Raw genomic sequence first — 25,771 nt, 5'->3', positions numbered from 1 at the left:
GAATCATTGAGTACATTTTTAGCGGCTTGTGAGGACATTTGGTGGCGAATGAGTTTGAAATGGCAGAGATTGAATTTTATTTTGTTACATATTCTATTGACGTGTGATTTGAACAACAAATTTTAATCTATTTTAATGCCAAGATATTTGGATTCTGGAACAATCTGCAGTCATTCTCCTGAGACTAACATGTCTGGGTCAGTGTGGGGAGTGTTGGATTTGGTGAAAACCATGGCAACTGTTTTGGCAGTATTTACTTTGACACCGTAGTGTTCTAATCAGGACGAGACTTGTGTCACGGAGTGTTTCTGAGACCTTAGAAATCGTATGTCCAATTTCAGTTCCTCTTTCGACTCATTTCTCTGTGAACATGAGTCTGATTGTAATAAAATACACAGCGTTTTGAAGCTTAAAACACAGAGAACACCTCTGAGCTGTCCCTTCTGTCCTTGATGACTGTGTCTGTGTCGTCACATCTGGTTCATCTGCTCCTGAGCTCGTACTTATCGTGTTACATTGTGTTGCATTGTTACATGAGTTATTTACTTTAAGATGGTTCAAGGTAGTGATCCACGGGTCTTTTGACTTGTGGGTCAGGTCTGGCCAAGAAAGTAATTTCAATGCGGCAGGTTCTAAACTGCAGAGCGCCATATATTGCATCTCCGTGTTCCACGTGTATCTTTGGGTTTCGCCGCGTAAACCCAGACTCACTTCCTCTTTAGACTCATTTCTCTGTGGATATGAGTCTGACTGTAATAGAACACACAGCATTTTGAAGCTTAAAATATAGAAAACACTATGTGTCCTGAAGTCTTCTTCTACAGCGTGTCAAACACTGGTGCTTTCTGCTAGAGCGCCCCCCGGTGGCTATTAGCCTGTGAAAATCTTATCATACGCACTATTGTTTGGGCTCCAGGCTTCAAAGCGTGGGGTAAAAAGTAGCGGCTTAAAGTGCGAAAATGATGGTACTCAATTTGGGCTCGTCCTCAACCTCCAACTAACCTAGTTACCTTCTGATTCTAGTTATTTTATATTCCGTATTGTCACTTTTTCTGCAAATGTCTTTAACTACCTAAATTGCACATTAAGAGGTAAATTCTACAAACGCATATGAAACAAATGTAATCTGTCATATATAATTTAGGACAAAATGAAACTTCTCTCCTCAGATCAGATTAAAAGAGTTTTATGCTTTGCTCAGATTCTGCAAAAGTTTCTGATGTTTATCAGGCCTGTGGATGCAGACGGACCGTGATTGAGAGGTGGATTAGCCAATCAAATGCAAGCGCATTTGATTGGCTAATCCACCTGTCAATCACGCTTATTTGAACTAGACTGATATCGATCTGTATGAAAACACAGAGGCCATTCTGAAAAGTAAAGGTGATTCCCCTTGATTTTATTCTGTTTTGTTTTATGTTGGTTGAATCAGTAATGACTAAAAAGTAACCTATTCAAATGTTAAAATATGCAGTTTTAAATATACTCTTATAAATATGTGCAGCTCATTAGAGCTTGTTCAGTAACCAGACAACTACAGCTGTCAGTTGCCGTTATTGTAAGCGAAAAATAAATAATGGAGGAATTATTCATAATAATGAATGACAAAACCACAGTAAAATCTTAATTTTCTTACATTTTCATTGTCTAATAAATGACTAATTTAGATAATAAAAAAGTGAATGCGACATAAACGGCCAGATAAAAGGGAACATTGCGTAGGTCGTATACTTTTTAGAGTAAACGTACATTGAATTGTAATTCTTCTAAACTGTCACAATTGTTTGTTTTTTTCATTTATATTGTGGCTTGAACCACGATTATCTGAACAATCTTGACATCCATCCCATGTTCTCCTCTTTGATGGCTCTGGGGACACTCGTTCTGGACGGCCTCTGTAAATCTGGCCACTCTGGCTTTTAGTGACAAACGCCTTTATTGAAGCTGTCAAGGTCGACGCTGCAGACTGTTTTCTCCACTGCTCTATGTAAATGTGATTATGTTGTGATTAATCAGGCCTGTCACTCAAGTCAACTGGGTCCTCACGCGTAAGAGGACGGCCCTACATCAGCTTCACCACTTACTGCAGTTGTGTTCATAAAGTCACAGCACTTAGTCAGCTCCAATGTCAATCTGTTGGTTTTTTACTGATTTAAAATGTTCAGAATGGTTTACCAAGCACCAAAGCTCAAATACCTAAAAACATAACCATCAGCTGTTTTCAGTTGCTGACAGTCCGACCTGTTTGCCAATGCTAATGCTAATAGTGTGATTGTTCTAGAAATCAAGTTCTGATTGTTGAAGTACATGTTCATGTTCATGGGATTTTAGAGCATATTTACTTTAGCAGATTCTAAATGTCTAGCAAAAAGTGATGATTGAAAATAGTGTTGTCTGCTGCAGAGAGGAGAGGTGGAGAGGTGGAGCTGTGGCTGAATCGATGGTGCCAGCTGAGTGACAGAGTAGATTGATTTAGTGTGGTTAATCAGAACTTAATCACATCCACGGGACCTGTTTAAAGACGGTAGGGCATCAGCAGCACCAGAATGAAGCGCCAAACTAAGCAAATCCTCCACCACATCAGAGGCTGAAACAGGGAGAGAGGGCCATGTGTGATGAGCCGCCAGCAAAGGCTTCTGTGGCTATGCTGGGTTTGCATTTATTGTGCTTCACGCAGTAGATCTCGTCTTTTAATTCAATTTAATATTTTTTTTTCCCACACTTTTGTTTAATTGGACCTTTGTGCACGTCGACATGGCCGAGATGAGCAGTGAAAATGTGCAACTCCTCAATCGTCTGCAGGGAAATTAACAGCCTTCTGCCATAACTGCTCTTGATTTGGACCGTCTGCAGCCACATGACCCGCGCTTAAGCTTTCTGATTGATTCTGCGTCTTATTTCCGAGCAGAGAATTATAATACAAGATGTAGCCTCAGGTGTATTTAAGTTGGAAAGCTACATTTGAGAAGGGTCGAGCCGCGCCGTGTTCAGTGAACCTGGTCCACGTCCGGTTTGGTTGAATACTTAACTACCGATCCCCAAACTCAAGCCCTAACCTTAATGTTAATTATAAATGAATAAATTATCCACGTTTAAAGAGAAAAAGTATGTTGTTTATTGCCACGAGTGGATCTCTCCACACAGCGGCTGCAGCTGGACTCGCACTAAATGTAACTGGGTCTGAAAAAACTGCTTATATATATTCTGTGTTTCATGCTAAATGTTAATACGACAACTTGTCAAAACTGATTTATAGTCACTTTATTTGTACAGACATAATGCTAACATTTAGTATCATTGAGTACAAATTCCCTATACAGTATGTTCCAACTCTAAGACAAACAATGAGATTATTAACAGATGTAAACTAAGAATCAGCAAATGACTGCTCAAACAAACACAATTATGATCAAACAGCTTTAAGAAAAGAAAAGATTTTGACACAGACCCAGTGGAGACATTGTGACTGCAGGCGATCAGACCTGGCAACGTGCGTTCATAAACACTTGGATTGCTTTCATAAGGACACTCAAAGGAAAGCAATACAAAGAAGAAATGTCACAAACCCAATCTCCATTCTCTCACTGTTCAGCGCTCCGGCTCAACAGGTCGGCTCTGCATCCGTCCCATAGAAGCACGTTTTCCAGCTGCGCGCACTTATTTAGTCCTCAGACATTCAACACGAGCACAGTAAACGGCTAAACACATTCTAGTGTTGCATGGATTGGTGCTGTTGTTGTAAATGTGCAAATTGACTTTTCAAGAGAGGGAAACGTGCTCTAAAAGTACATGAAGGTACAGCAGACACAACTGAACAGGCCGTCGGGTCCATGTGAGGAAGAATACGCTGCAGGATTGTAATTAACTGTGGCGTCGCTGCTTAATATTGATGCATAGTTCAAAAGGGGGCGGTCTCTGAGGAACAGGAAACACTCCAGTCACGTACAAACTGAACAGACTATGAATACAGTTAAATGAATTCTGCAGAAGTAAGACTGTGGGAAACATGTAGCTATCTGTCAAGTCTGGCTCATTTAACTACAGTTAGTATTTTTGTGAGCAGTTTTTGGCTAATTGTGTTTCGTCCCAGAATTGTTTCGTATAGGCAGCTCTTGGGGTCAAAATGGGACCGCTGTCTGCATCGAATTAAGTGTTTTATCATCTGTGAACCAGGACCTATGATGTTACAACAAAATGTCTCTGGAAGTTGTGAAGAATTAGGATGTTTAGACCGCTACAGCCTCTTTAACATGGGATTTTACTGTAACGCACAATAAATGTAATTAGAAGGATAAAGCTAAATCTGTGAATGTTGAAGTAACACGAGGCGAATTTCATTAAGACTGAGTTTGAGATACAGTGGTTTCATGGAGAATAAGTAACAGTCACTATTATTATAAGATTCAATTGAAGAGCAGAGTTCAGATGGTCCAGTTCCATCTACACCTGCAGCAAGTGTAACATCCTAAATTAAACTTGTGCACAGTGTAATCCATAAGACTGTGATTTATAACTCGCTCTATGATTAAGATAAAGATGTTAGATTGTTAATATATATATATTCTTTATTATTTGCTTAAAAGTGTGAAACTGGGATTGTGCATTAGGATGAAACGTTAGTGTCATTCCCATAAAACCCATTTGCTGTGCTCTCAACTCTTCACTTTCCCCCAAGAAAATAGCGAGTCTACATTTTAGCAGTGGTTTGACATTCCCAGAATGCAATGCAACAAATGTTAAGAGATTTGCTTAGAAAAAGGAAACTGCACCAAGCAATACAATGAATCTGAATTTTGCTAGTTTACAATTGTGCCATCCTCATTCAGACCACAAAGGCAACATAAAGAACACATACTGTATACAAGTACTGTAATATGTAGTCTAATTCTAGTACATTTAATATATTATTTGGTACTGGAATGTAATCACAATGAGATGTTTCACGCGCTCGCAGACAGTACAACATTTGGCCCACTATTTATTTCACTCTGAAGTTTAAAACATCTTCCAAAAAGTTATGACGTGTACAATGCAAATACAATGTTATTTAGAAGAATGATTGATATTTTATAGTTAAAATTCACTCTTCCAGCTTTTCATTGCCAATGTCTAAAATTCCTCTAGTAAAATATTTCCACTTCTATTTAATTAAATCTTAAGGTGTTTTGTTATTTGCATTTTACACATTGAACTTTTTCAGCCTGGTAGAAGCCACAATGTCCTGTAATACTGCTATAGACATGTGAGAGTAATTAATACTACACTGCTAAGTTCTCTCTTGTCCCTCCCCCTCTCCTCCCTGTGCTGTGGTTCTACTCCTCGATCTCTATGAGGAGGTCGTCTCCCTCCAGAGAAGAGTCTGGGGTCACGTAGATGGTCTTCACTGTCCCAGACACGGGCGAGTTGACCACAGTCTCCATTTTCATGGCCGACAGCACACACAGAGGCTGTCCCTTCTCCACCTGGAGACGACAGGGACCGTGAGGTCAACTCTTCATGTTTACAATTCTACAGACACTTTAGACTCTCAGAATGAACAAAAGAAAAAGTTTAGAATTTCCAGAGTTGAGATATTAGTTGCTTTTCTGTGACAAAGAATGGCATTTTTTTTTTTACACATGTCTAGCCTCAATTTATATTTGAACTTCTCAGAAAGTATGGTTACAGTTGTTGTCTCATCTGGATTCTGTTTTTAGAAAAACAAAGTTTCAACTCTCATCCAAGAGTGATTCTCAGACTCCTGATGGGAGTTTTTGGTTTCACGGAGTACCTGATTAGCATCCGAGTACCTGGGAATCTGATTTGCATGTTTTGAATCCCGTTCCAGGGACTAGAAACATATACAGGAAGGTTGAAACTTAAAATATTGCTTCTTTAACTCCTCTTTCAAATTCGTATTTTCTCCTGCTTATAATCTTCACCTCACTGTCTTCAAATGTTAGTGGCTTTAAGATGAAGATGCACGGCGCTCTGTGGACCTGAACTCAAGTGTCTTCTGTGCTGATTATTCTCTTCAATGCAGTAAAGAAAGTTGTAAACTTACATGTCTCTGTTTTTGTTTTTGTGTCTGCATCTTGTCCTTAGGATGAACCAGTTTTTGCCTTAAAGTGTTGCCTGGTTAAAACAAAACTGTGATTTTGTGTTTCCAACAGTCCTGGGACATAAGGGATAGAAACATCCTTCCTTCTTGGTTCTGTTTCGCTTTAGTCCCTTGCAGGACAAAAGGGACAAAAGGTAAACAGAAGGAAGGATGTTTCTATCCCTTATGTCCCAGGACTGTCGGAAACACAAAATCACAGTTTTTTTTTTTAACCAGGCAACACTTTAAGACACAAACTGGTTCATCCTAAGGACAAGATGCAGACACAAAAACAGAGCCAGGTAGTTTATTCTCTCCAGTGCAGTGAAGAAAGTTGTAAAGAGTCTCGACTAAACCACTTCACAAGAGGCTTAATCAGCACAGAAGACACTTGAGTTCAGGACCACAGAGCGCCGTGCATCTTCATCTTAAAGCCACTAACTACATTTGAAGACATGGTTTGAAAGGGTTGAGGAGCCAATCTTTTAAAAAAACAGAATCCTTCTTTGCACCGAAATGGAAGTTTAAGATTCAACCTTCTTGTTTTGAAACCCTGGAGTGAGACACGCCCGAGACATTCTGGTGCTAATCAGGTACTCAGTGAGAAGGGGCAAGAATCAGGTTACAATAAGATGTAGATGGTCCATTACAGGGCTGTGTAGCCTTAAGTCAAACCAAAAACTCCTTTTATCAGGAGGTCCCGCCCAGTGGGCAGGGCTTACGCGGATATAAAACCTTCTCAGAGTTGAACCCGCAGATTGACAATGACTCTTGGATGAGTCAAACTGAGTTTAGATAACACAGCTACAATGGAACCTCCTGGAAGGTCTTTTGTAAGGCTCGTCTAGTAGAACCTAAAACATGCAAACTACATTAATAATATGTGTTTCAATACCACTTGTGTCTGAGTGTTTTTATGTCGTTGTTTTCAAAACAACTCAAAATCTTTTCAAGTCCCAATTTCTCCTTGGACTTCACTTTTGTCTCTGGTAGAATGTAATTTATGTACAAAGTTTTAAAGGTCAGATTTATAGACTTGGTAAAGTTTTGTCTTTTCTGACAGAACTATAGTTAAATGCAAAGTTGTAGCTTTTTCCTAACTCATTTCCTAACCTTAGATACTAAAGGTATGTGCTATAATATTCCTGTGAGCGAGGTGTCCACTCCACAGATCTGACCTGCAGGTTTAATGCCATTTTGTGGGACATAATAGACAGAAAAATCATTTCCATGGAGACATACAGGAGATGAAGTCTCTATAAAAGTGAAACTACATAAACATGTCCTCTTGGGGCGTTGGTTATTGTTTTACAGTGACTGACCTTTGCTCCAACTTCCACTTTGACCTCCAGGACTTTTCCGGGCATCGGCGCTCCAACTTGACCCTTAATAGATTTTTGAGCCTTGGGATGGAATTTCATTTCCTGTGAAGAAAAAGACATTTCAGAGACTGTATCAGTCAAGAGGCTGTGGCGGTACGTATGCAGTACTGAGGCGCACGTATGCAGTACTGGAGGCACGTATGCAGTACTGGAGGCACGTATGCAGTACTGAGGCGCACGTATGCAGTACTGAGGCGCACGTATGCAGTACCGGAGGCACATATGCAGTACCGGAGGCACATATGCAGTACCGGAGGCACATATGCAGTACCGGAGGCACATATGCAGTACCGGAGGTACCGGAGGCACATATGCAGTACCGGAGGCACATATGCAGTACCGGAGGCACATATGCAGTACCGGAGGCACATATGCAGTACCGGAGGTACCGGAGGCACATATGCAGTACTGGCAGAGGAAATAACCCTTTAGTGCACATGCAGCTGAAGACAATACCATACTAACGTATCAAATTATATTTTAATACTAAAGCAATTTTTAATTAAAAATACTGCGATGTCCAGGATGTACCCCCGCTTAAGGCCCAAAGACACCTGCAACCCCTAACAGGAACAAGCGATAGTGAATGAATAAAACTACATAATAGTAGTTTGTTGACACGAGTTAAGATATATTAAGACTATTTAAAACTGGTCAGAAAAGGTCACAGGTTCTCATGTCTGTGATTTCCCCCCAGTATCAATACTTATTCAAAGGTATATATTGTTTTAATGTTAGGTTCTAGATACGGTTACTTTTATGTTGTTGGATAAGAACTTCACAGAAACTGCTCTCTTTCATCAACAAAGTACAAAGTGTCGGTTATATTCCTATTATTGTTTGTTATCTAGCGGGAGCAATAAACTCAACAAATGATCCTAAAACATGTCCCAGCTACAAACCCCCTCCTAAATGATCAAACCTGCAGTAACAACATACTGCAGTATTTGGAGTTCTCCTATACGTACCTTCATGGCGACGGTGTCTTTGACGAGCACTGAGCGCAGTTGTCCATTGAGTTCGAAGAAGACCTCCCTCTGCCCCGCCTTGTTCAGGTCTCCCAGAGCCAGGGCCTTAATGTGGAGGGTCTTCCCCCTCTCCAGCTCCACCTGCACACAAATACACACAAATCAGTAAATACAAATACATAAATACATGCACGGACCAACAGCTGACTGAAGGGAAAAGTAAAATCAAAGATGAGACTGTCAACGGTTTTGTTTTTTATTCCATCTTTAACTGTGAATTACTTAGATGGACTGAAATTTCCAACAATTTCTAAGTACATTTACAGTAACCATGTCAACGCAATTGTCACCCAATAAAAGTGTTAGAAAATATTTTTTACAGATTTGTCAGGCGTCGTTGCATAGTAGAACCTCGTCATCACAGTAAGTACAGATGAAGTAGTAGTATAGGGCCGGATATTGCCTAGTACTTCACGATAAGATAAGATAAGATAAGATAAGATATTCCTTTATTGTCCCACATGGGGAAATTTCATTGGTGCAACGCAGGTAGATACAGAGGTAGATACAGAAGAACAGATCACTTATAGGAAGTCTGAAAAACACTTTCAGTAGAAGATCTCCTATAAATAAACAAAAACTCCCATAGACAAATAAATACATAAATACCATGTCATGTGATCACGACAGTAATTGCACATGAATATGTGTCACGACAGCACATAGATTGCACATGAATTGCACATGAATTCCAACAGCAATTGCACATATGACAGAATTGCACATCAGTATTAGGTTAGGTCAGTATTGCGCCGGGATAACGTGACGATCTCCGGGTAAGACGACTGTTCTCCGCAGTTTCATGAGTTCCTCCTTTGTGGAAACGCGGTACGGCGCCGGGCGGGGGGCGGGGCCGGAGCCGGGGGGCGGGGCCGGAGCCGGGGGACTCAGAGCCAAGACACATCGCCACGACACGACGAAAACACTCAATCCAGCCGAACAAAGTCAAAACAAGTTAATTTAAAGCGATTCCAGTGCGTGTCCCGATCGTTCGTGAAGTTCCTCTTCCATATAAACGTGTATATAAACGTGTACCGACGACACGCCGTACTTTAGCGCGGCCGGAGGGCGCGGGGGGGGGGGGGGGGGGGGGGGCTGGTGGGCTCGCTCGGAGCTAGCTCACGTCACAACAACACAACGAACGCAACGAAAAACGCTCAAATCCAGCCGAAAAAAGTCAAAAACAGTTGAATTAAAAAACTATTCCAGCGCGTGTCCCTATCGTACAGTAAAATAGAAAAAATATACTAACTATATTTACAAAATATAGGAGATAAAGCACAATAAGTGTGAGAAAGAAGAGAGAGCGTTTACACCGGGCTGCCAGCTGTACCAGCGCCTTATATACGTCATAAGGCGTACAATATCAATTGTATTGTATCAATACAATTGATACAATACACGTATACCGATACATGGAACTATTCATAAATATCACTTAAAACTGATGTTAAACGTTTACTAAAATAATGTTTTGATTAAGTAGAATTTCATGTTCACACTGTCCTCAATATCAGAATAGAACTACTCCTCAGTTTCAGCCGTCTGTAGGTTCAGATGTGGCAATTCCGTATTACTTTGTTGTTTAAAATAAGATATTCCTTTATTGTCCCACATGGGGAAATTTCATTGTTGCAACGCAGGTAGATACAGAGATAGATACAGAAGAAAAGAACAGATCACTTATAGGAAGTTTGAAAAACACTCAGTAGAAGATCTCCTATAAACAAAACTCGATACACGTATTGCCAAGAAGTCGATACATCTCAATATATATTGAGCACAGTTCTGTATTAGTAGCAGTAGTAGTAGATACTAGTAGATGTTCTGTATGCGCACAGACTGAACAGCACATGTCCTGCAGCAGCTGTTCAATCAATAAAGTGTATTTTGCATCGCTGTTAGCGGCTCGCGAGCGCGTTAGCATGCTCCAGTGGCCTCCGCCCGAGTAAACAAGCCATGAACGTGCCGCTGTGAGAAACTTGGCATTTCTGACATGGACTCGGCGCTGGCAGAGGTCCGGACAGGCTGACAGGAAGAGGCAGCAGCAGACGGAGGATAAAAAAAGACCCAAGACAAGTCGCTCCACATAACATTCCATTTCTTCCCATCTCCTTGCAATTGATTCTATTTATTCATTTAAACCGTGTCACTCCAATTTATCCCGTGACATTCCTCCAGCGCTTATGCAACAGAAACAGAGATGTGTTGCACTTAGATCTCACTGATAGGCCACGATGCCCCGCCCCCCCCACCGCGCCCTTAGAAAGGAGATGGAACTGTTTAAGTGACCTCTTACCACTGCGCTTGACTCTCCGCCGCCAACTCTAATCGACGACTCCTCCTGTTTGCGGCGCTCGTCGACTCCGGCGCGATGGAGATAAATGAACAACAAAGATAATAACAGCGCCGCGCAGTCATAAGGTCCAATGAAAATAGTAGTTCAAAAATGTGTTGCAAATGGCGACGGTGCAGTTCTAGTAGAGACAAGTCAATAGAGGTTATTATTCCTTTGTGTAAGGCTAAAGAGTGAAGACTAATACAGCAGTATAGAGTTGTTTTTGTCTTCAAGTCATTATTCTATTGTACAAAGACGTATTAGGGCCACAATAGATGAAAGGGGGGAAAAGTACACCTGGGAATTAGAGGGAACATTGGTCTGCAGTGCTGTTACTTTAGTCCAATATTTCTGAGCAACAGGACAAATCATGTGATGGTGTTTTCCTCCTGCAGCCACAGTTTCTCCTTGTGAATAATGAGCTCTTTGCCCTGGTGTTAAACACATGACACACTTTCACAATGGGATCTACACACTTTTCACTGGGATCTACACACTTTCACTTTCACTAGGAGCTACACACTTTTCACTGGGATCTACACACTTTTCACTGGGATCTACACACTTTTCACTGGGAGCTACACACTTTTCACTGGGATCTACACACTTTTCACTGGGATCTACACACTTTTCACTGGGATCTACACACTTTTCACTGGGATCTACACACTTTTCACTGGGACCTACACTTTTCACTGGGACCTACACACTTTTCACTGGGATCTACAAACTTTTCACACTTTCAAAACAGTTTCCTTCTCTATTTGGTAAAGTACCCGCGACCCCGAAAGGGAACAAGCGGTAAAAAATGGATGGATGGTAAAGTACAACTACTTCTCATATATTTGACGTTTTTGTTTTAATCATTCCGGATCCCACAGCCCAGTGCAGAGGCTTAGTGCCGTGTGTGTATCTAGTGCCGTGTGCGTGTATCTAGTGCCGTGTGCGTGTATCTAGTGCCGTGTGCGTGTATCTAGTGCCGTGTGCGTGTATCTAGTGCCGTGTGCGTGTATCTAGTGCCGTGTGCGTGTATCTAGTGCCGTGTGCGTGTATCTAGTGCCGTGTGCGTGTATCTAGTGCCGTGTGTGCGTGTATCTAGTGCCGTGTGTGCGTGTATCTAGTGCCGTGTGCGTGTATCTAGTGCTGTGTGTGCGTGTATCTAGTGCCGTGTGTGCGTGTATCTAGTGCCGTGTGCGTGTATCTAGTGCCGTGTGCGTGTATCTAGTGCCGTGTGCGTGTATCTAGTGCCGTGTGCGTGTATCTAGTGCCGTGTGCGTGTATCTAGTGCCATGTGTGTATCTAGTGCCGTGTGCGTGTATCTAGTGCCGTGTGCGTGTATCTAGTGCCGTGTGCGTGTATCTAGTGCCGTGTGCGTGTATCTAGTGCCGTGTGTGCGTGTATCTAGTGCCGTGTGCGTGTATCTAGTGCCGTGTGCGTGTATCTAGTGCCGTGTGCGTGTATCTAGTGCCGTGTGCGTGTATCTAGTGCCGTGTGTGCGTGTATCTAGTGCCGTGTGTGCGTGTATCTAGTGCCGTGTGCGTGTATCTAGTGCTGTGTGTGCGTGTATCTAGTGCCGTGTGTGCGTGTATCTAGTGCCGTGTGCGTGTATCTAGTGCCGTGTGCGTGTATCTAGTGCCGTGTGCGTGTATCTAGTGCCGTGTGCGTGTATCTAGTGCCGTGTGCGTGTATCTAGTGCCGTGCGCGTGTATCTAGTGCCGTGCGCGTGTATCTAGTGCCGTGCGCGTGTATCTAGTGCCGTGCGCGTGTATCTAGTGCCGTGCGCGTGTATCTAGTGCCGTGCGCGTGTATCTAGTGCCGTGCGCGTGTATCTAGTGCCGTGCGCGTGTATCTAGTGCCGTGCGCGTGTATCTAGTGCCGTGCGCGTGTATCCAGTGCCGTGCGCGTGTATCCAGTGCCGTGCGCGTGTATCCAGTGCCGTGCGCGTGTATCTAGTGCCGTGCGCGTGTATCTAGTGCCGTGCGCGTGTATCTAGTGCCGTGCGCGTGTATCCAGTGCCGTGCGCGTGTATCCAGTGCCGTGCGCGTGTATCCAGTGCCGTGTGCGTGTATCCAGTGCCGTGTGCGTGTATCTAGTGCCGTGTGTGCGTGTATCTAGTGCCGTGTGCGTGTATCTAGTGCCGTGTGCGTGTATCTAGTGCCGTGTGCGTGTATCTAGTGCCGTGTGCGTGTATCTAGTGCCGTGTGCGTGTATCTAGTGCCGTGTGCGTGTATCTAGTGCCGTGTGCGTGTATCTAGTGCCGTGTGTGCGTGTATCTAGTGCCGTGTGTGCGTGTATCTAGTGCCGTGTGCGTGTATCTAGTGCCGTGTGCGTGTATCTAGTGCGTGTGTGTATCTAGTGCGTGTGTGTATCTAGTGCACAGCACACACACAGGTTTGGAAATGGCCCACGATGAACTACTTCCAACTTGGTCAGATTGGGTCCAGTTTAGGTCCAAGTGTAGATCGTCCACTGCAGCGCTGAGCGTCTAAAGAGCATCAAAGATCAGCACAAACTGGCAAAATGCCAGTCAAACTTAATCTTTGTAGTTTATCCACAGCAAAAGTCACACAAAGGTTGATCTGGGTCATAATCATTATTCCTCCTGTGCCTCCAAAACAAACTTCCTCCAATCCACATACACAGAACATCTTTCCAGCAAGATTGCTACTTTTTACAAGCATGTTTAAACTGAAAATTTGCTTTTCTATTTTTGTCTTTCCTCTTTATGTGGCCTGCGTGAACATTTCTGCCGAGCCCTAACAAGTGACTAACGAGAGCTTGTTGGTGACGGGGCGTGCTCGTTGGTGACGGGGCGTGCTTGTTGGTGACGGGGCGTGCTTGTTGGACGGGGCGTGCTTCTTGGTGACGGGGCGTGCTTCTTGGTGACGGGGCGTGCTTGTTGGTGACGGGGCGTGCTTGTTGGTGACGGGGCGTGCTTGTTGGTGACGGGGCGTGCTTGTTGGTGACGGGGCGTGCTTCTTGGTGACGGGGCGTGCTTGTTGGACGGGGCGTGCTTCTTGGTGACGGGGCGTGCTTCTTGGTGACGGGGCGTGCTTGTTGGACGGGGCGTGCTTCTTGGTGACGGGGCGTGCTTCTTGGTGACGGGGCGTGCTTCTTGGTGACGGGGCGTGCTTCTTGGTGACAAGAGGGAGATTATAAATGTAATCAGAATTAAGAGATAAAAACAAATAAAAACACTGAAATGTGAGCCACATGACTTGCAGAACACATATCCGTCACCCTTTTCACTCCTCAATATGTTTCTGTATTGAACAGACCATGCAGTGTTGAACTTACACCTGTATTTTTTCCCCTCGTCGGTTTGTCATTGTTGTCACCGCCAATAGTTTCGGCACCACTCATGTTGTTCATTATGATGTCGATTTCATATTAAATTTGATCTGTGCACTTTAACTTTCGGTACAACCAACAGGTACATGTTTTAGTACATTGCTGTTGAACTGACAATATATTGTCTTAATATTGCTATTAAAATATAATTTTTTGTCAATGTTTTCCTCTTCTGACTGGAATCGTTTTTCTTCACAAAAATAACAGCAGCAGACAGAATCCTTTTTCATAAAAGAAACACAATGCATCCATCTTAAAGTCTGCTTTTTCAGACTTGAAATCCTTTTTCCCCACACCCTAGTGACAAGATGCTTCTGTAGAAGTAATAATAATAGTAATACAAAGTAATACAAAAAGGCAACATTCACATCGTAACATCCCCGGTTGTTTAATCTGACATTTTACATTATGTTCCCACCACATCAAACTTTTAATAATCTTGGAATAAGTCTGCATTTGAATCAAACCAGAGTTAGTCACCAGTTTAAGGTCAGACCATGTGTGACTCAAACACCGTCTCTATGCGACGCTCATGCTTCCTCTAATCATCCATTTGTAGTCAGGAACATTGCGAGCGATGGCTCTCATTGTGGATTTGCCGACCAGCTCCAACACAAGTGCTAAACAATGAGCCGTGATTACAGGGGAAGCCTCGATATCGCCTCGACAACATCAACAACAACATCCCTGCGCCGGCCGAGGACGTGTCGAGCGGATTAAGCGCTCCACAGCGTTTACAGGCTGCCAACGCATCACCAGCGCTGGCGTAAACACACTGCAGTGAGCTCCAAGCAACAAGACTGCACATGATTATCATTTGAAACATTTGGACGACACTGTATAAAGCTGAAAGTACTAAATAGTCAGTCATGAGCGTTTTGTGAGACGGACGGTAAAGATGAAATGGGGGATGAGAGACGGGAGGACATGCAGTGAAACATCATCAGAGTCGGGATTCAAACTCACAACACTGCGGATGGCCAGAAAAAGCATGCAGTATTAAAACTAATATTAATGTTGTCGAGGTAACATTATTCTGATGATACTTGAAAGTGCCATAAATTACGTCCGTATCGTATTATTATTATTGCACAAAACGTGTATGGACCAAACAATAAAGTACTGAAATGGCACTTTATCCTCATGTTTGGGAGATCACAAAGATGTTTCTATATTTTTAGGTCATTTTTAATTCAAATCAATATTCCAATTTGGCATATCTCAAACGACTATTGCAATATGATGCTTTTGGATGCATCTCACCGCGGTTACAGAGCAGCACTCACTGCGACGCCACATACAGTGCAGTGATTTGCATGAATGCAAAAATAAAATGTGCTTGTGTGTACCCATCAATTAGCTCCCGGGTGGGTCGTGACACCAGCGGCCCACACGCCTCCGCTCACAGTTGTTTTGCTGAGATACGTTTGACTAAATGAGCACTCGCTGACACATGGCGCGCCTGTGGTCAGCGTGTTGTCCACATATTTAACTTTGCACGTCCTTCCACCATGTACGGACACTCCAGCGCTGAGTTAATGTCATCCACTATGTCAACGTCCGCCTATGTTAGTCATAGCTCACGCTGCATACATTAGATTAGAACACGTTAAAGAAGGAGCACTGGAAAAAGGTTCACTTCAAACCAGGGGAAAAACGCTCAAAACACTTGCACTTCGATGCTAAAAGGGTTAGATGTACACTTGCTGATCTCCTTTGCACGGTTGGTGTTGGGTCGCATTAAAAGTACATCAACCTTTGTCCTTTTCTTATCAAATAAAGCCACCTCAGCACTAAAACTACCATCTACCGCCACATTCTCCTCCTCGTCCTAATGGCTGCAGTCCAAAGCGGCTCTGCTTAATAGACTAATAGATTAAACATACACCTCCAGCTCAGAAAAGTGCTTTTGTATCCATGTGGTCAATACAACACTAGTACTATTCTCTGTGGCCTGATTGGCTGGTGATAACAAACAAGCAAAAGAATGGAGCCCCTAATATAAAAATCCATTAACACTAGAGCCGAGCCATTTTGCACGGCTGAAATGAAACGGTAATTAAACTCGGACACATCGGACCACTGTCATTTCAGGCCCACGGAGCAAACACTGCAGATACTGAACCAAAGAGGACGGTGTCAGAAGGAGAATTAAAACTATGTGCTTAGTCCCTTCGAGTTTTTATATCGTTACAATTATAGTTCTACCAAGTTATTATGAGAAGTTGAAGCAGAAAACACAAAGTTAAAGTGGTTAAAGTTATATAGAGTGGCAAAATTATGGCAGGCACTTAAATTTACTTTCTGTTGTGCAGAGCTAGCTTGCAGGATAAAGGCAGGGGGAGATAAAGGACACTTTCCCCTCAGTCCAGAACAATGATTTCCTCAACACATGGAGTGAAAGAACGTCAGTAAGTATGATCCATAAGTCCGCTCCAGTAATAAACATGCACATCGTGTTCTAATTGTACATCTGTTTTTTACGGTTTACTTGCGTTTCTTTTTTTTTGGATGTTAGTGCAAAATAAATATTATGCGGAGTTGCAGTTGATTCAGTGTTTTCAGACTGTAGCAGCTCTTTCACACTTTAGCTGTGCTTTTCATTTCATTACTCACCATTGGGTTTTGCCACTCACTGCAAAAATTCCAAATATTTGGATGTCATCTCCATAAAAGCTTTTCCAGAACCTGAAACGGCTCACTAACTTAGACATGCACTGATTCACCTGACCTCTAAAACATTCAAGGACATTCAGGCAACTCAACCGTCCAGAAGTCTGTACCAGTCAAAATAAGACAACATTTTATTGACAAAGGGCAGAATAAACACAACAATAATTCAAATGACTTTTCCCTTGATATAGTATTATGTATGGGCTCTTTCACAATCCAAACAGGTGGCATTCAATCAGACTGCTGAACCGGAAAACAACTGACAATATTTTGAAGAGGCTGTTTAATAATCACGGTTTGTGCCAAAAAGCAAATGAGCCAATTTTGTTGCCTTTCCAAGAATATTTCAAAAGTGAATTCGTGCTCTGCGAAGCTCTTCATCACAGAGCATCACAGAGCATCACGGATCATCACAAACCATCGCAGACCATGGCAGACCCTCACAGACAATCACAGATCATCCCAGACTATGCCAGACCGTCCCAGACCGTCACAGACCATCACAGACCCTCACAAACCCTCACAGACCGTCACAGACCCTCTCAGACACTCAGACACTCACAGACACTCACAGACACTCACAGACCGTCACAGACACTCACAGACACTCAGAGACCATGACAGACCATCACAGCCTATGACAGACCATCACAGACCATCACAAACCCTCACAGACACTCAGACACTCACAGACCATGACAGACCATGACAGACCCTCACAGACTATGCCAGACCGTCACAGACCATTACAGACCGTCACAGACCCTCACAGACCCTCACAAACCCTCACAGACCGTCACAGACCCTCACAGACCGTCACAGACCCTCACAGACCCTCACAGACCCTCACAGACCGTCACAGACCCTCACAGACCGTCACAGACCCTCACAGACCCTCACAAACCCTCACAGACCGTCACAGACCCTCACAGACACTCACAGACACTCACAGACCGTCACAGACACTCAGAGACCATGACAGACCATCACAGCCTATGACAGACCATCACAAACCCTCACAGACACTCACAGACCATGACAGACCATGGCAGACCCTCACAGACTATGCCAGACTGTCACAGACTGTCACAGATTGTCACAGATCGTCACAGACCGTCACAGACCGTCACAGACCGTCACAGACCGTCACAGACCATGACAGAACATCACAGAACACCACAGGACAAAATTTATCTCGGGTAAGGCCAATCTAATGTTACAAAGTTAATATCTGCACCCCCCCGCAGCGTTCTCAGCACTTTACTGCCACAGCCGGCCCCCCATCAATCAATCACATTTTATTTATAGAGCACAATTCAAAGTGCTTTACAGCGTTAAAGACCACCATCTCCAGCCCCTCGCTCAAAGTGTGCTCCACCACACAATCACTCCGCCAACAAGGACCTGCTATTAACTCTAACTAGATCAGGGCCTTCCAGGCGTTTAGTGGGATTCTAATGGCGTGTTAACAAGTCCATTTGTTAATCGCCATGTTTTAATATGAAGTCGAGCGACACAAAAGGAGGCAGTGGTCTCCTGATTCACGTCTCGTTAGTTCAGGGGTAAAGTCTCAGTGCGTTGAGCAAAGACATCCGTTCTTAATGTTGTGAATGCTTTGGGGAAACAGTGGTTTTGATGCGTTTCTTGGTTGCACTTTATATAATGTGCTCAGCGCTAACACTGAGCTAATGTTGCGCACAGAGCCTTTAGCATGGTGACTAAAAGCACACTGCATTCTGTAATTACTGACATTCCACTTATATTTATCTCCATAATCCTCTTTTGAAGACATTAACAGGACTTCTTTTTTTTTTACAGTTTAATATATTCAACGTGCTGCTCGAATACATTTATCCTTCGTTTTCAGAAAACGCGTCAATGAACACATTGTACAAAGTAGAAATGTGCTCTGATGGTTGGTGCAAGTACATAATAGTATAGAAGGCATTCAATAAGTAAATCAAATAGTCAAAATATGATAGAGACAGAAGCGAGACAGAAGGTGAGCTCATTTAAAGGTGTTACCTCGCTGTGACTCCTTATGAGAACTATAAACTTGAAATGTATTTTTAGCCTACCTCGAACTCTTCGGCGATCTTGGGTCCGTCCAGGAAGAGTCTGGTGTTGAGACAGTCCACGGGGCCAAACAAGGCTGCAGAGACACACACTTGAGCTTTAGCCGTCGCCTCCAACAACACCAACACCAACAACAACAGTTTAGAGTCCTCCACGATACTAACAGGTGAAGTCCTTGTACTCCTGGAATACTTTAGGATACATGGCGGCGGACATGACATCCTCGTGCGTGATCTCGTCCCCGTGCGTCGCCTTGAGTCCCTCCTCCAGAGCCTTGAAGTCCATGGGAGGCAGAGAGGCTCCGGGACGGCCCTCGATGCGGGACAGAGACTTCAGCACCTGATGGGGGCGGGGCAGAAGAGTCAGACGGTCAATACAACAACAGGCTTGAGAGTTTAAACAATCATTTCACAAAATAAAGGTGTTATCAGGTGTTTGTATTCATCAAATCTTTACTATTGTGTCGTTGATATGGATTTTGGCCGTTGCTTGGATTATGGTTGCTAACAGTTGTGGAATTACCTCTACGTCGGCTGCTCGTGTTCAATCAGAAAGTAACATTATAAACATCAACAACATTGTCAAAACAGGCAAAAAATGGACGTCCATTTGAGTGAAATCTTGAATATAATCAATGTGTGGTCTTTTCAGCTTTGGTGTATTAATGGTCGTCTTAAACCAGTCTTCTGCCATGTGCACTACAAAAACCAGGTTGATACTCAGTTCTAATATTGATCCCCGGGCCTCGCACCCGGCCCCGGGCCTCGCACCTGTCCCCGGCCCTCGTCCCCGGCCGGCCCTCGCACTCGTCCCCGGCCGGCCCTCGCACTCGTCCCCGGCCGGCCCTCGCACTCGTCCCCGGCCGGCCCTCGCACTCGTCCCCGGCCGGCCCTCGCACTCGTCCCCGGCCGGCCCTCGCACTCGTCCCCGGCCGGCCCTCGCACTCGTCCCCGGCCGGCCCTCGCACTCGTCCCCGGCCGGTCCTCGCACTCGTCCCCGGCCGGTCCTCGCACTCGTCCCCGGCCGGTCCTCGCACTCGTCCCCGGCCGGTCCTCGCACTCGTCCCCGGTCGGTCCTCGCACTCGTCCCCGGCCCTCGCACCCGTCCACGGCCCTCGCACCCGTCCCCGGCCCTCGCACCCGTCCACGGCCCTCGCACCCGTCCCCGGTCCTCGCACCCGTCCACGGCCCTCGCACCCGTCCCCGGTCCTCGCACCCGTCCCCGGTCCTCGCACCCGTCCCCGGTCCTCGCACTCGTCCCCGGTCCTCGCACTCGTCCCCGGTCCTCGCACTCGTCCCCGGTCCTCGCACTCTGCTCACACAGCTCGTACACACACAGAATGATTTCAACCCGCGATGAAATATTGTCAAGTATGATTCAGTGATTCTTTGTGGAGGGCAGCGTGTTAAAAGTGTGTCCATATTTCACCTCCTTTGAAACTTTGTAATGCATTTCTTTATCCTTGTTCCTGAATAGCTTCTGTGCACTTTATTCATATTTTGAAGGGTTTGGTCGTTTTTTTAAGTGTATATGAGCAAAAATCCATTTCCTCGTTCCATTGTGCTTTATGAATGGTCAGAAAATGTAATCTCGATATCACAGAATTACCCAGAATGCAGCCGGAACCTTCTAAAGGCACAATTTGTCTTTTCAAGCGCGCCAACTTGAAAAGCTCATTTGTGTCGTCAGCGAGGACGGACATTAAATCACAAAATGACCTAATAATACTTCATAGTTGTTTGGTTTCATTGGGGAAATACAGTTTTACAAGATTTTTATAGTTTGTTGTTCACTTTGTGTATGTTTGTTTTATTGGCGCAGCGTGTTATTAAGCCAAGACACTTCACCTACTTCAGATATAGTCAAAAGTATGTGTTGGATAATAACAAAGGGCATAAGATGTAAAAACCTGCCAAATCACTAGACACAATAACCACTTCATCCACTTATCGTTCAATAAATAGATGGAACAATATTTTTTGTTGCTCAGTATTTATCATTTGCACATTTTCTTTGCAATATTGGAGATTTAAATTTTTTTTTTATAGTATGATCAGATTTGAACTACTAAAGTGTTTAATTCTGCTATTTATTTATTGCCATTAATGTTTTTAACAGTATTGTACATTAAAATTCATGTTTTGCGGTACCATCTTGCTCTTTTGGGTTGTTGTTTCAGCTGCATTAGTTGAAGTTGTTAATCGTGACATTTGCTGCAGCAATATAATGGCCCTTCAACATTTGTTAGGCCTATAAATCCCTGGGTTATTGGTTTGCTTTATCTAGAACACTCTAATGAATAATACAAAACCATATCTTCTACAACCATTGTATAGACTCTGAACCCGAGCAGTTCTATAATCACATATTAATGACCCCTAGCCTCCTTTACGTCTATTAATAGCTTAAAATTAATTCAACAATTACACAGCCTGGAGGCAGAGTTACTGTAAAGCGCCGCCATTAGCTGTTCATCTACATTTTATCGCCCTTTTCATTAATATTGCACGTCCTACAGGGCACGTGTGGGTCTTTGTACCGTAATGATCCTCCTGCGCGCCGTGGTGTGTTGCTGCGGTGGCATTCGTCACACGGGGGCTCACGGGGCTCAGATACGGGCCCCTTCATTTGTATGTGCGAGGCGGGGACAGGCTCATTTACATGGCGTCCTCAGAGCTGTCGTACACCGCGGCGCTCTGATTGCTTTAAGTGAGAGACTGGCTGCATTAACACGTGGACGAAGATGAAGCGCCCTTCAAGGTTATTTGCCGCTTCTTTAGACAACACGCTGCTGTGTTAACCTTATTCTCTTTACTTTCCTGAAAACTAAGGAATAAACTCCTTTCTCGTCGGTCGATTCAGTGCGTTTGAGAACACTGCATGAACAATACGCAGACAATACAAAAGTTTTATTGTGCTAGGTTTCAATTCAATCTGATAACCAGGCTATGTACTGGCACAAAGACCAGTAATTATTGTTTTATTTATATATAATACAGAATTTCTACACAATATACTTAAAATCAAGCATTTTAGCATTGACATTGTGCTTTAAGTTTAAGAGTGAATACGTCTTGCCACTGATCAATGCACACATTTACCGTATTTAACGCTTTTCTACCTTCAAGGCACAAAAAGTGAAGAAACCATTCAGACGCACATACCAGTCACGAGGAGGTTAAGTGTTTGGCCCAAGGACACAGTGGCCTTTCCCTTGAGGCAGCTGCCATGGCTTCTGATGTATTCAACTCTAACAAAGCTTTTCGTTTTATTTATGGACAAAGTGGTCAACATTCCATGCAACTAAGGCCGAAAATGCCTTCCATGACAAGCAATTTATGACAGTCGACATGAAACAGTCCAATTAAACCAACAAAAAAACTTTCCATCTTTAGTTTTGTAACAGTTTTTTCTAACCTCCGTCAATTTGGAGATGTGTAAATGTTCCTCAGTCTCAGGACACATGCTGTGAGGAGGCTGTATGTCTGATATAAGCCACTGCAGATCCTTACTAACTAATGAAAGTCACCAGAGCTCCATTAAAGAAACATCACAGCTGTCCAGCTTCAGCAGCTGCCTGTGCACTGCCTGGACATATGTGTGAAGGCTGCCAGCACATCTCCACGTATCTGCAATATTAGAACTGAACATCTTTCAGTCCCGTAAAGCACTGCTCTACAGCTTGTATTGACGTGTGATCATGTGATTTTAGGAGTTAGAATTGCATTTACACATGTTCCACAGTGTGCCATCTTAGGTTAGGGGACACTACACTCTGTTTACTCTCTCAACATTAGAACTTTTACGTTGAAAAACAACACTGTCCAATCTGAGCCTAAAGCCGTTTAATCATTGTATTTAATCCACCTACATCCAAACATGTCTATGGGACAGTTTTCTCAAAATGCATTGTACAGATTGTAAAGAAGGATTTGCTGATATTTAATTTAATTCATTCAAAAACAAAAATGTAATTGAAAAATTACATCTTTGCTGAGATCCAGTTCACGCAAATACTAAACAAGATATTCAAAATCTCAAATCTGACCTCTACATCTCTTTGTATTGACCAAAAAAGGATAGAACTTGGCTCTGTCCATTTTTCAGATTTTTGCGTCCCAGAGACGTGCAATTCAGGCCATTTTTACACATGAAATGCATTATTTAAATAAAACAAACAATACATTACTTGATGAAAGACTTGTAACACATTATTTTAGTTTCAAATGCCTCCAAACAGAAGATTCTTTCCTTCATAACCTGCAGTTTCTCGGCTGTGACTAATACAACATAGTGCGTTACCAAACAGATGTCATAACGTTTATGCGACTAAATGTATAGTTGCTTTATATAAAAGAAAACCTTTTTAAAATCTGGACCCTGAACTCTACATGGTCCCACCCCCAAGCCTGAAGAAGTGGAAACATGTTTGTTGGAAGGGAATCGGATTAATTGTAAAACAGCTACACTTTCACACATAGCCCAAGGCCTTGCATTATTTACATCGTAGGTCGAGCTATAGGTGACTGAGCCATCTCTTTGTAAAGCGCATTGATTTCTGTAGCTGCGATGTCAACTGTCATTGTTGAGGTGAAGCGCAGTAGTGAGCTGGAGCCAGAGGAACAGAGGAGCTTTTGGCTGTGGGGTAAAAGGCCGGCTGTATCTGAGGAGAGCCGAGTGAAGCGGGCCAACGCTCATGCAATTTTAACGCTGCTCGTCCTGCAACAAAAGGAATCCAGCGCCCTTTAGGTAACTGTAAATGTGAGCCAATAAACAGGACGCAGACGTACAGCGCCCCGCAGTTTGTTTCACATTCAGATACATGGTCATTGTAGATACAGGTTTAGTTTTGGATTAAAGATGAATAAGTATTGAGATTTCCTCTGTACTTTAGTATTCAACTAATCAAATAATGAGTCACAATTTGAGCTGAATATTTGGTTTATTCCTGGTAGAGCTTAGTTACTGTAGTTATGTTTTCATGGCCGTGTTTATCTTTAATTTAATACTTTATTAAGGCAATGAATGTGTTACTAACTTCCATTTTTACTGTTAGAGGTTGTGTTCGTGCTCTCTTCTTGGCCAGGAAACATCTGAATTTCTGAGACTTTTCTAGCTAAATCAGATTGCTCTTTACGTGACATTTCATGCTTCAAATTGCCAGGAGAATCTTTCCGTAATTTGTCTTTAAAGTACAACATACATACACAACATTAATTTAGTCAGATCGTCATAAAAACCTCAGTCTTCGCCTAAGAAATTGCATCTAATTCTCCCGGTCTGTACCTGCGTTGTCGAAACTTTCTGTGTGGGATACGTTTAGTGAAATGTTTCAAAACCACCCAAGTAGAAAACAGACCGGCACGCTGGCCCTGTAATAGAGCAGCAGCGAGGAGAAGGAGGCTGGCATCACGCACGTCAAAAACAAAACGAATCGCCGCCGTTGTCAGGGCCGGGACTGTGGCAGCGCTAATGCCAAAAATGACAAACAACTGATCATATAATCCAGACAGGCTGAACATCACTGTGAGGAAACAAGGAAAGGGGACAAGGATTAGAGGGGCAAGGTAAGGCGAGGAGAGGAGAGGAGGTAAGGAATGACCACGAGGAGTTGGGGAACAAGGAAAAACAGGATGTGGATAGAGAGGATGACAAGGCGATAGGAAAGGAAACAAGGCGAGGATAAGGAGGCAAAGAATATGAGCATAGGGAGCAGGACAAGGGGATAAGGAAAAGATTGGAGGGCAAGGTGATAGGAAGTAGGGCTGTAGTCGACACAGCAGCAAGACGTGGCACTGGCAAAAGGTCTTAAAACTATAAAGTATCTACGAGCGCAAAGGGATTAACAAAAACAGCACATTTAGTTATTAAAAAAAAGCAGACTAAACTCATGATTTACTTTCTCAACTCCAGCTGACTCATTACATGCCTGATCCATCTTAATCTTTGTATTCCAAACAAAATAATTACATGACAAATAAAAAACTTGGTCGACTACGACACCATCAACCGATTATTGGACTAGGCAACCCAAAGAGGAAGGGAGACGAGGAATGATAGAGTGAAAGGAGACAAGGAAGTAGAGGAAAGGAAATGAAGGGGCACAACGAGATGGCAAGGAAAGGAAGGACAAAAATAAGTTCAAGGACGTAGGGAAAAAGATGAGGAAAGTTCGACAAGCTGCTTTTCCGCTGGATCCAAAACGTGAATAAAACCTAACATCTTTATTATGAGCCGTTCGGACGGATCAAGACGCTGAAATTGACAAAAAATGCGTCACATTCAATCATGTCAACTGCTTTTTAATTAAACGGTAGCTTCAGAATATCATCCTGGTCAGGGTTTTCTGAGCAGATCTGGACACAGACTCGGCTAAAGATGGGCTCGGGTCATAGGACCACAGGGGACGCTTTTAGGGTCAATACTGTGTGATGCGTTTCCTATTCTACGTTGGATAAACAAGTCAGCCATTGGAGTTGTGCCAAATGGTGAGGTGAATGTATTTGTATGTTGTATCTGACGTGGATTTGATGTTATGACGGACAGAAACATGCAGGTGGTCATAATGAACTACCTCATCTGTTGGACCTGTGCTAATCCTATAGAAAACAATGTGATTTTATCTTTCTTTTGTATTTGTTTATTGTCATGATTATTATTTTTTAAGATTTTGTGCTCGTAGACTTTATTGTCAGGAAAGTAGTGTGGAATGGGGGATGAGAGAGAGGGAAGGACATGCAGTAAATAGTCAGGATTCGAACCCGCGACACTGCGGCGGGCTTCACCTGGAGCCCGGCATATGTGCTGTGCCTTAACCGCTCGACCCGGGCAGCTCTCGTTTATT

At 43.4% G+C, this 25,771-nt stretch overlaps 1 protein-coding gene across 1 annotated transcript in view; it reads right to left on the bottom strand.

The window, feature by feature from the left end:
• Positions 1-3,398: 3,398 nt before the first annotated feature.
• LOC140372094 (pyruvate carboxylase, mitochondrial-like) overlaps positions 3,399-25,771 on the bottom strand; it is a 340,452-nt gene continuing 318,079 nt past the window's right edge. Inside the window, exons 22-26 of the mRNA XM_072459379.1 lie at positions 19,092-19,266; positions 18,930-19,003; positions 8,430-8,570; positions 7,402-7,503; positions 3,399-5,462 (exon numbers count right to left, since the gene is read on the bottom strand). Coding sequence (XP_072315480.1) covers positions 5,313-5,462; positions 7,402-7,503; positions 8,430-8,570; positions 18,930-19,003; positions 19,092-19,266 — 642 coding nt within the window. The 3' untranslated portion in view covers positions 3,399-5,312. The remainder of the gene's footprint in view (positions 5,463-7,401; positions 7,504-8,429; positions 8,571-18,929; positions 19,004-19,091; positions 19,267-25,771) is intronic.

Source organism: Eucyclogobius newberryi, unplaced genomic scaffold (assembly GCF_026437365.1).
Source record: "Eucyclogobius newberryi isolate DKJ021-1_F unplaced genomic scaffold, fEucNew1.0.hap1 SCAF_22, whole genome shotgun sequence".
Lineage (NCBI taxonomy): Eukaryota > Metazoa > Chordata > Actinopteri > Gobiiformes > Gobiidae > Eucyclogobius > Eucyclogobius newberryi.
This window is presented reverse-complemented; position numbering and strand designations above follow the sequence as displayed.